General features: G+C 40.8%; 2 protein-coding genes across 5 annotated transcripts; one reads left to right on the top strand and one right to left on the bottom strand.

Moving 5' to 3' along the window:
• The first annotated feature begins 360 nt into the window (after window positions 1-360).
• On the top strand, window positions 361-1,400 carry adat3 (adenosine deaminase tRNA specific 3). Its single transcript, XM_071342109.1, is given in 3 exon segments — window positions 361-560; window positions 562-1,321; window positions 1,323-1,400. Coding segments are annotated over 3 exon segments (1,038 nt in total).
• Window positions 1,401-1,708: 308 nt separating this feature from the next.
• ormdl1 (ORMDL sphingolipid biosynthesis regulator 1) lies at window positions 1,709-8,988 on the bottom strand. Of its 4 annotated transcripts, none has more exons than XM_071340365.1 (4): window positions 8,885-8,988; window positions 3,942-4,122; window positions 2,989-3,140; window positions 1,709-2,685 (listed from the first exon to the last, which is right to left on the bottom strand). In XM_071340365.1, the coding sequence occupies exons 2-4, from the start codon at window positions 4,113-4,115 to the stop codon at window positions 2,550-2,552; spliced, it is 462 nt and encodes a 153-aa protein (XP_071196466.1). In that variant the 5' UTR covers window positions 4,116-4,122; window positions 8,885-8,988; the 3' UTR covers window positions 1,709-2,549. The 4 variants fall into 4 exon arrangements, with proteins under 4 accessions (XP_071196466.1, XP_071196464.1, XP_071196465.1 ...); XM_071340363.1 differs by having other exon boundaries at window positions 2,958-3,140; window positions 8,885-8,986; XM_071340364.1 differs by having other exon boundaries at window positions 2,958-3,140; window positions 8,893-8,985.
• Between the last annotated feature and the right edge of the window lie 2,152 nt (window positions 8,989-11,140).

Raw genomic sequence — 11,140 nt, 5'->3', positions numbered from 1 at the left:
TAGGAAAACCTTAATCACTTAAAATAATATTCAATACAAGTTCATGTACCCATAAGAAATGTGTTAAAAATAAGTTAATTTCATTTTCAACTGAAATGGATGATTAATGACATGATGGAAATTACATTTGTCTGGCTGTCTGGGAAAAATGACAAAAATAGTACAAATGCAGCCATTATCAGATATTGTTTCTAGACAAATCAAAGACAATTGAAATACTGGTAAAATGGTGTTTGAATAAGTTTAACACAGCCAAAGTGCCCAAAGATGCAGAATCACCCATTTATGTAAACATTGTCTGGATCCGAGTTCTTTGACCAGATTTGTGGTTGAAAATCTTTTTAACACAGGTACTATGAAATGGAGCCACAGTCCAAACGCATCAAATAATCTGAGTGTGACATAGACTCCTGGTTCGCTTATCCTGTGCTGTCCAACTTTCACACACATGACGCTGAGCTAATCGAGGCCTTTGCAGCTCCCATCGTCAACAAGAAAGAAACCTCTCGTTTGATAAAGGAGTTAGCCACAGTGTACCCGTTACCTGGACTGACGCACATCGAGAGTACGGGCATGCAAGGATAAGGGCAACCCTCATCCTCTGGAGATCATTGTATGCCTTGCCAGTGATGCACCAGACTTTGACTGCAGTAAGGACATGCACATATCTGATCTGCCGTCCTCAGGTAGAATAAACTGTGGAGGTCTAGGGAACCTTTTCCTGGTCAAGACACCAGCATGCCCTCCTTTGACCAGATCAAAGTTTGAGCAGGCCAGGAAACACTGGCCCACCTATTATGAGGACAAGCAACTGACGGTGGCACTAAAAGGCCAGCTGTTCACCTCTATGAAAGCCAAGATGCAGGACTACATGATGGCTGCTGTGGCTGCAGCAAGAGCAGGGCAGGAGAGAGGCATGGAGGCTGTGGGGGCTGCGGTCGTTGAGCCAGAGGCAGTGAGGATTGTCGCTGTGGGACATGACTGCTGGAAAGGCGTTCACCCACTTAACCACACTGTCATGGTCTGCATTGACCTTGTGGCACGTGGGCAGCATGGTGGGGCCTACACCCATGATAAGTATCCCGCCTGCCAGTTTGTTTTGCCCGACTCCTCACCCTCTGAAATACATGGCGCCACCACCATGCCAACCTGTGGTGTCCTGCGGGATAAGGACAGTGCGGAGGAGAGCGGTCAGCCGTACATCTGCACCGGGAACAACCTGTATGTAACTTGAGAGCCTTGTAATATTTGTGCCATGCTGCTAGGATAGGCAGTCTTCTATGGAACAGCCTCTACCGATGGGGCATTTGGGACTAAATATAAAAATCGATGCTCAAAAATATCAGACTCACCGCTTTGAGGTTTTCCAAGGAGTCTTGGGCCAACAGTACCAAAATTAATTCCTAAGGTTCACATATTGTTACAGGAATGCTCTACCTTTATAAAATTGGATAGTCTCACATGTCAGATTACTATGCACACACGGTTTATGAATGAGATCAAGGTGTAACGACATTTTGGATTACATCAATTGTTTTACTTTATTGCATTTCATTTTAAATTGTAACAAAGCTTTTGCCACTGACATCACTTAAAAGCATTCACAGCTTGTTTTTATGCTTATCTCCCACTGTAGTCAGTGCATGTCAAAATATGGTTTCCATCCATTTCCCTTAAGAAATTTTGCCAGTTAAGACATACACACTGCTTTTAAGGGCACAAATGTTTTAATGATGTTAGATACAGGGGCTGACAAAGCTCCAAGAATATCGTGGATAAGCCATGACCAAACAAAACAGGACTAGCTGCCTTGGTAATACCATCCAGGAGATCTCCTAAACAAGTACAGCTACATGAATATAGGTACATAGGCAAGCCATAGACCCGTCTCAGTAAACATTTACATCTGACAACACATCTTATGAAAAATCACCAAGAAAGACATGAACCTATACATACAACTATATACACTGAAAAAAATAACTGCCCTATAGAACTGAGTAACAATGAGAAATGATTCATATACCAAGGAAATCATGCAAAATGTGTATTTCATATTGTTCAGTTCTTTTCAGCAATGATAACCCATCTAAAAATAAGTGTCCAACATTGAACCATAGGCCCCTACTTTTATGGAGAAATTATCTTTAAAAATGCATCTGATATTTCCAAGGCTTTCGGTTACGATGAGAAACATTTATTGTAACAAGGAGGAACGCAATCTTTGTGTCACTGTGTGAAGTGGGGGCAAACAAAAACAGAACAAAAAAAGCTCCACTTTTTAAACATGGGCCAGCCCAGGTCTATGTAGATAAAAAAAAAAAATTAAATATAAGTTAGTAATGCACATGGAATTATCGGCGCTCTCTATGTCTCCCACTATAGTTTAACCTGGCGTATCTAAACAATGAGTGACAATTACACATACTGTACAAAACTGCTCAGTACAAACTCCAGTGGTACAGAGTAAATAGGGTTAACTATTCATCTTGCTATGAGCCAATAGCTCCTTTGAGCGTTTGTCCAACCACTGACCCTCAACACTCAGCTTAATACTTGTTGATGCCAAAGATGCGGACTCCGTGTAGTTGTGGCAATTTGGGGATCAGCACACTCAAAAGGGAAGCAGTGTTTATGACAAAGTGTGTTGTGTCGTACTTCGTGTAGAAACTTGCAAGAAAATATCTAGGGGGAGAAACAAAATAAGACAAGTTAGCAAACATGTCAGCTAAAAAAAGCTCTGCAACATGGTCAACAGTTGGAATTTATAGGGCCGGTTTCCCCAGACACAGATTAAGCCTATCCTGGACTAAAACGCATTTTCAATGGAGAATTGAAGTGTTTTTTAGTCCAGGACTAGGATTGATCTGTGTCCGGGAAACCGTCCCATACAGTTTGCAATTATTTCTGCATTGGATGCTAAATGGGTATCTAAAGACAATGGACAAAAATGTAACCTCTTGTTCTAAATGACGGGAGGCGACGTACAAAATGATTGGGGAGATGGTGAAGAATTTTCTGGATGATGTGAACTGCACGCCGTAGTCCAACTGTTCCCAATGTGTCAGGAGCCGGGCTTTGCCTTGGTCTGGGGTCTCAAACGGAGTGCCTTTCACTGCATGCATGAAGACATACATCCCCTGCAAGACAGACACATAGTGAATGAGTCCAAATCTTGATGGCGAGAGACAGTCCACTAAGACAAGACAAACTAATCATAAAGTAGAAAATGGTGCCTGAGACTGAGGGTAGATGTTGCAGCACAACTACGTGTCCTTTTGGTTCATTTAAATGAAATATTTATTTTAATTCATTCATCCTTTCTTGGAAGGAGCTGGGATAGAATCGGAACTGTATTTATGATAAGAAGCGGAGTGCGTGTGAAATCTGCTTACTGGTGCAAAGCTGACCAAAGCCTCACAATTACCTCAACTGATACTTTATTAACTACTAGGTCATACGTGGGACATTGGAGTGAGTATGTTCTGGTTAATCACCTCCTAAGTTCCTTCACAACACTTGGCGCTGAGAACATCAGGTCATTTGAATGAGAATGCTACATTCGATGAAATAACAGGGTCTGTGAAAAGTCTTCATATACCAGCTGAACTAGCAGTTAAATGGCAAGCAAAAGATACAGTAAACAATAAGCTGTTGAACTAAAATAGCAGGATATTGTGGTTGCCTTTTAATGGCCATGATACAGAAGACTTTTCCAATATGGGGACCACAGTTAAACTTAGTGAGTTGTCATGTCAGTGACCTTGTTTCTTTATTCAACAGATTGCGCAAGGAACAATGAGAGGCCAGTGCATTGAGGAAGCAACAATTGTCTAGGCACCAACTTTGAGGGGGGGGGGGGGGGTTCCCATGAAATGGCTGAAAGAAAGAACAACAAACTGGTAATAGGTTATTAAAGCGTGAGAAGAAAAATGACTTACAAAATTGTGTATAACATTTGTGAGAGTCCACACCACAGGTACACTGAAGAAGGGTATGCTCAAGAGCACAATGTGAAGCATTCCAACACCAAGGGCATAGGTGAGCCAGATCCCTCGACTGTTCATGACCCGAGTGTTGGGGTTCACCTCACTGTGCGCTACGCCAACATTCATTTTGTTTCTGTGAACGAGAGGAGTATGAGGATTGTGTTACTGATGAATACAATTTATTCCTTTGAAAACATCACAAAAATGTGTCACTCATAAATGATCCCAACAGGGAGCCAATTACTACTGCAATACACAAAGTTCATAGCCTGCAGGTACAAGAGAGATTACGCAAATAAAATGAACATGATCTGCTTAGGCTATGTAGTACACTTTCACCTTTCTTGCACAACAATACCTCTTGCTGTTGTTCAAATCATTAAATTACGCTTTCCACAACATGACATATGTAACCTATTTGGACTTTAATTGTCTGAGAGTAGCTTTTCAGAGCATTGGTTGGCTTGAGATTGAAAGTTTGAAGTTGAGTCGTAAATTCTCAAGATTTCAAGCTCTTGATAATGGTGATGTCGAAAAACTTAACTGTGGGCAAGTAGCTATCCTTGTTTATATACCAGTATGCTTGGAATAGGGTTAGCTGGTATCGCAGCCATTTGGAGAAAGTGTGTAGCATTTTCGCTTTCAAGCATCAAAAGGGGAAACACCAACCTATTCACTTGCAAATGTCCCATGAGGGTCATGCATTCAAAAGCAGCTGCACTGAGGCTTTTCATTTGAAAAGTGCAGCAACAATGCTATGGCAGACACTTGCTTGCTCTGATGACCTTCCCACTGATTCTTATTACACTGTTAAATGGGTTCTGATCTGTTCCCTAGAGCACCAAACAATATTCCCTAAAATGTTCCCTAAAACCCGTAATATTATAAGCTAAGATGGACTCTATAAAGCACATAGTGCATTCAGAAATTATTCAGAACCCTTTACTTCTTTCAAGTTTTGTTACATTACAGCCTTGTTCTAAAATTGATTCAATTGTATTTTTTCCCCTCAATCTACACACAATACCTCATAATGACAAATCGATTACAGCCTTGATTTTTTTGAAATTTTTGCAAATGTAAAAAATAAATAAAAATGAAATCACATTTACATAGGTATTCAGACCCTTTACTCAGTACTTTGTTGAAGCACCTTAGGCAGCGATTACAGCCTTGATTGTTCTTGGGTATGACGCTACAAGCTTGGCACACCTGTATTTGGGGAGTTTCTCCCATTCTCTGCAGATCCTCTCAAGCTCTGTTAGGTTGGAAGGGGAGCATTGATGCACAGCTATTTTCAGGTCTCGCCAGAGATGTTTGATCGGGTTCAAGTCCGGGCTCTGTCTAGGCCACTCAAGAACATTCAGAGATTTGTTCCGAAGCCACTCCAGCGTTGTCTTGGCTGTGTGCTTAGGGTCGTCCTGTTGGAAGATGAACCTTCGCCCCCAGTCGGAGTTCCTTAGCGCTCTGGAGCAGGTTTTCATCAAGGATCTCTGTACATTGCTCCGTTCATCTTTCCCTCGATCCTGACTAGTCTCCCAGTCCCTGTCGCTGAAAAACATCCCCACAGCATGATGCTGCCACCACGCTTCACCGTAAGGATGGTGCCAGGTTTCCTCCAGACGTGATGCTTGGCACTCATGCCAAAGAGTTCAATCTTCGTTTCATCAGACCAGAGAATCTTGTTTCTTTAGGTGCCTTTTGGCAAACTCCAAGCGGGCTGTCGTGTATTTTACTGAGGAGTGGCTTCCGTCTGACACTCTACCATAAAGGCCTGATTGTTGGAGTGCTGCAGAGATGGTTGTCCTTCTGGAAGGTTATCCCATCCCCACAGAGGAACTCTGGAGCTCTGTCAGAGTGACCATGGGGTTCCCGGGACCAAAGCCCTTCACTCCCGATTGCTCAGTTTGGCCGGGCGGCCAGCTCTAGGAAGAGTCTTGGTGGTCCCAAACTTCTTCCAGTTAAGAATGGAGGCCACTGTGTTCTTGGGGACCTTCAATCCATTTTTTTGGTACCCTTCCCCAAATCTGTGCCGACACAATCCTGTCTCGGAGCTCTGCAGATAATTCCTTTGACCTCATGGCTTGGTTGTTGCTCTGACATGCACTGTCAACTGTGGGACTTTATATAGACAGGTGTGTGCCTTTCCAAATCATGTCCAATCAATTGAATTTACCACAGGTGGACTCCAATCAAGTTGTAGAAACAGCTCAAGGATGATCAATGGAAACAGGATGCACCTGAGCTCAATTTCAAGTCTCATAGCAAAGGGTCTGAATACTTATGTAAATAAGGTATCTGTTTATTTTTAATAGATTTGCAAAAATGTCTAAACCTGTTTTTGCTTTGTCATTATGGGGTATTGTGTGTAGATTTGAGGGGGGGATTATGTAATCCATTTTAGAATAAGGCTATAATGTAACAAAATGTGGAAAAAGTCAAGGGGTCTGAATACTTCCCAAATGCACTGCATAAAATGCTTGGAGGATTGATTGTACATTAAACTTCCTCCATTTCCATAGAAATAACAGGCATTGATGACATTGAGTGAATGTGTTCAATGTTTCTTTTGAAGGAGAGCTAACTTGTTGCCAATGATGGTTCCTAGGAATTTGTAGTCCTCCATTCGCTCAATGATCTGTCTGTTAATCTCCAGTGGTGGGGATGGTAGGTTGGTGTCTTCTGTAGTCAATGACCAGGTCTTTGGTTTTGGTTGCATTGAGGTCCAGGTAGTTCTGTATACACCACAGTAAAAACCTGTCCATTTCAGCCTGGAGGTGCCCCTCTGAGTTGCCTGCTGTGTCCATAATTACTGTGTCATCTGAATACTTGATGAACATCATCTCTGGGTCTGAGCTCCTAAAACAGGTGAGATGACGGAGCCTTGTGGTGATCCTATAAAGATGGTTCTGGACAAGCTGCAATGAGACAATTGAATCTGACCAGCTGTTCTCTATTTGTCAGAAAGGAGAGGACCCAGAGAATCAGATGTCAATTGACATTCATGTTCTGGAGCTTTTAACCCATTAAGTGAGGACTATATTAAAAGGCACTTGAGAAATCCACAAATACCATCCTGACGCATGTCTTGGGTTTCTCCAGGTTGGTGTAGACAGTGCAGTAGGGACAGAACTGCATCATCAACACCCCTGTGCCGCTTGTAAGCAAACTTGAGTGGGTTTGTATAAGAGCATACCTCCTTTTGTAGCTGAGGGAGAATCAGCCGTTCAAAGCTCTTCATCACCAAATATGTTAAAGTTACAGGGCGGTAGTCATTGTTGCAGTAGGGGTTGCTCTTGTTAGGTACTGGGTATATGGTGGATGATTTCCATATTGAGTGTTCTGCCAGAGTGCGGTTAAAAATCTCCGAAAACACCTGACAGTTGCTTATGGCAAAGCTTTAGTAGGCAACCACTAATGTTGTCTGGCCAAGGTACTTTGTCCTTTTAAATACAGCGTCTTCATCTTTTGGTTGAAGCTCAACATTTGTTACAGTGTGTGACATGTTAGATAGGTCAAGAGATCAGCTCCTTCTTTTCCATTGCAAAGTCATATTGGTCAAATCTACAAAGAATCTTGAGATTCTCTGCAAAGTCAACACAATCTTTTTATTTTGGAGCAGGGGACAGTTGGGTGTTGTTAAGGCCTGCCAGTGTTTTCACACCGCTCCAAGCACCTCTGGCTTTACCTTCCTGAAAGAGCCTTCCACCATCTCCTTGTACACTCTCTTGGCCCGATTCAGCTGTTTATTTAATTTGGATTGAATTAGTTTACCTTAAATCTTGTTGCCAGTGGTAAATGCTATTTTCTTTTCATTTAGAGTCATTTTCAGATCCTTTATGATCATGGGTTTGTTGTTAGAAAATAACTTTTAAGTTTTGGAAGCAACAATAATATCCTCACAGAATTTCTGGCCTCAAGACTTGCTCCCTCTGAACACACTCCAGTCTGCACAGTCAAAGCAGCCATCTAAGGTCTCACTGGCATCATTCTCCCATTTTCTGACCACTTTCTTAACCACATCTTCCCGTTGTAGTTTGGTGCAATAGGCTAGGATTAGATGTATTGTGATCTGCTGTACTAAGGGGTGTTTTTTTTAATCGCTTTGTACGCACTCTTTTTTTCTTTCTTTACATTTTCCATAAACATATTAAGTCTTATGTATTATAAGTATATATGTCCCTCATATTTCATCGGCGATAAACAAAATCCTTCAAATAAAAGATATTGTAGCAGTTTTGCACAGATCCATACAGCTATGGGTGCCTCCATCCGATCATGCTAACATTAGATAGCGAATTAGCACAAGTGGTGCCTAAACAAGCGCTGTAACATGGAAATATGGCCATGTGGGAACAATAACCATATAAAAAGGTGTGTATCAACTTAAATACTTTTCAAAAAAACTAAAGGTTCTCACTGATATGAAAGATAAGATCCGTATGCTTCCAAAACCGTAGCGCAAGCAATGCGTGTTACTGTTCAGACCGAGCGTCGGGGCTCTTAACAAAACGCCCCCGTACAGAAGATGCCTTCATTCAATGACTTATGTTTAATGCAATGGAACTGAGAGTCGCGATCAATGGCCAATTTCTAGTTAGCTTAGCTAGCGAAGCCGCGCTAGGTAACTACCATTACTTTCACCTTTCTTTAAGTGCCTAATGATTCAGCTGAAAACTAAGTAGCTAGCTTACGTTAGCCAACAGCCAAGCTCCAGCTACTTTCAACAAGTCAAGTGAAGTATTGTATGCTTGAAACAACACCAGTTGAATTGCTAACTTGCTAGCTAGCTATTTTTCGTGAAAATAGGAATACATAAGTCACAATATTTGCATATCAATAGTGTTATCAAATATTTTAACAAACAGTCAACACAGATATGGCCATGTACTTACTGGAGTACCTTGTTATGAATCGGTTTTTAAACGTGGCAGTAAGAACGACAGAAGGCCAAGCTCCCCTTCACTAGCGGCACAAACGATGACGTCACTTTTGAGTTGAAATTAGGAATCCTAAAATAAAATAAAAGCCAGCCTTTCAAAACATTGCAATGTGGATAACTCATTAAAAGATATTACATTTTAATCAATGTCAATTTTTTATTGTTCGTATAAGCAAATGCAAGAAACAATTATACAAATATGCTCCTAAATAAAATTAAAATAAGACCACTATCGAAAAATACAATGTTCAGATTGGTATGTTCAAAACATTGGGCTGTAGAGAAAAAACGATTCTATGTGCTGAGGTAAAAGTGGTGTTGGGAATACTTAGTTGGGTCTGTAGTATCTATATATGCAGTTCTTTCATGGGGACTGAGGTCTAAATACCCAGCAGCACTTTCTACTCCACTCACTCCATTGGTCCCAATGCAATACACTTTGGGCCTATAAATTACATATTGGCTTATAGAGAAAAAAAACTATTCTATGTGCCGAAGTAAAGGTGGGGTTGGGATTACACAGTAGGGTCTGTAGAATATATATATGGTGTTATTACTTGGGGGACTGAGGTCTAAATACCTAGCAGCACTTTCTATTCCACTCACTCCATTGGTCCCAAGCGAAACACTATGGGGCCGATTCCGACCCTTGTTAAGCAGTGCATAAATGGAACATAATTCACTTTTTATGCACTTTTCTCTATGGCCCTGATTCCGACCCGAGTTAAGCGCACGTAAATGGAACGTTATTCCCTTTTATGCACTTTTCTCTCTGAGTATTCTGCCCTTGAATTTAAGTATGAGTTATTCACCCGCTATTCATTCGTGGTGGAGATCTAAGAATTTAAGGTGTGGTGGATGTGTCTTCAGATAAGTCGTATTCTGACCTTGACTTAATACCCTCATAATTCCACCACCTTTACACGCAAGGAAACCATGAATAAGGTAGAGGGAACCATCCGGTTCCAAGTGGGAAAAGGTATCTACTTTTTTTTTCCTGATATAAATAACAGCATTCTCCATGCACCTTAAGAGCTATTGATAAGAGCTAGGTAAGTTAGTAAGGTAAAGGGGGTTGTAAATACACATAGCAATTGTTTTAGAGAATTATTCCTTATAATTTCTGGAGACGAATGGGAAACCAGCCATATGGAAGCAAATTTAAAATAATATCAACATTGCAGCCCCTTTTCCACAGTGAAATAGGCTGTAAATAGCTGTGCCGTTATTCTGAATTTTAATTGTGTGCCCTCATAATTTGCCTGGATAAAATTTGGACACCCAAGCTATAGGCTTCTGTTGGGCTGAACCTGATGAGAGGATGTATGCACATTAGAATGTTTTAATTATAGCCTATGCCCAGGCTTTTCTCTATTTTATGTGACAAATTGTATCATGTTAAATGTTAGCCACTTTCGGAAGCCACCGTCAGTAATACCCACATACATTTATAACTGTCACTTGAGTGTTTGTTTTCTTCAATTTGTAGCTTATCTTTTTGCATCATTCTATTCTATTCCATTTACCTGTCTTTGTTTAACCTGAGGGTCGCTAGCGTTAATGGATCATATTATGCTAACAGTGTGCAATAATTTGGGACATGCAGCCAATTTGAATCATTATGGAATCATTATGAAACCTGGTGCATGGTTCACAACTACACCGTTGTCATACAGTTCTATGATTAGTGACAGATAGGTTAGATTTATAGGACTATTGTTCAACCCCTATTGTACACTTTTATCCACCTTCCAATGTTCCATGGATTGAACTTGAATATGACAAAAGTCTGGATGAATTCAAACCACTGTATTTTTTATTCCTCAATATATTATAGTGTATAAAGGCTCTCCAAATATTTCCTAACCCTTAAATTTGCCTAAATAATCTACAAGATCAGAGTATTTTTAAATCTACCAGTTGGTACTGAGGCGGAGACAAAATGCATATATTTAGATGGCTTTCTTTCATTGATCCCTATATTCTGACACTGTTCTCTCAATGTATTCTAGTGTCTGTTGACAAACTTCAAATTAAAGGTACACCATATTTATAGGGATGGCTTAAGATAAATGTACTGAAAACCCTATTGAATGAAAATGCCACAAGAAAATCTGTTGGCCAGCAAGTGGGGGGTTTTCAGTGATGAATGAAATGTCTTCAGCGCTGAAGGGAACCACGCCTGCAAAGCCCGTTAAGCACCTGCATA

This window comes from Salvelinus alpinus, chromosome 14 (assembly GCF_045679555.1).
Source record: "Salvelinus alpinus chromosome 14, SLU_Salpinus.1, whole genome shotgun sequence".
Classification (NCBI taxonomy): Eukaryota; Metazoa; Chordata; class Actinopteri; order Salmoniformes; family Salmonidae; genus Salvelinus; species Salvelinus alpinus.
The sequence above is the reverse complement of the archived record's forward strand: the minus strand, read 5'-3'. Positions and strand labels throughout refer to the sequence as shown.

What these genes read in the sequence shown, in the direction of transcription:
- ormdl1 (XM_071340363.1), bottom strand. Translation starts at nt 4,115, where the DNA reads ATGAATGTTGGCGTAGCGCACAGTGAGGTGAACCCCAACACTCGGGTC. An exon ending in CAAATGTTATACACAATTTT is followed by an intron (nt 3,141 to 3,941) that starts GTAAGTCATTTT and finishes TCTGTCTTGCAG; the next exon opens with GGGATGTATGTCTTCATGCA. An exon ending in CCCGTCATTTAGAACAAGAG is followed by an intron (nt 2,686 to 2,957) that starts GTTACATTTTTG and finishes TTCTCCCCCTAG; the next exon opens with ATATTTTCTTGCAAGTTTCT.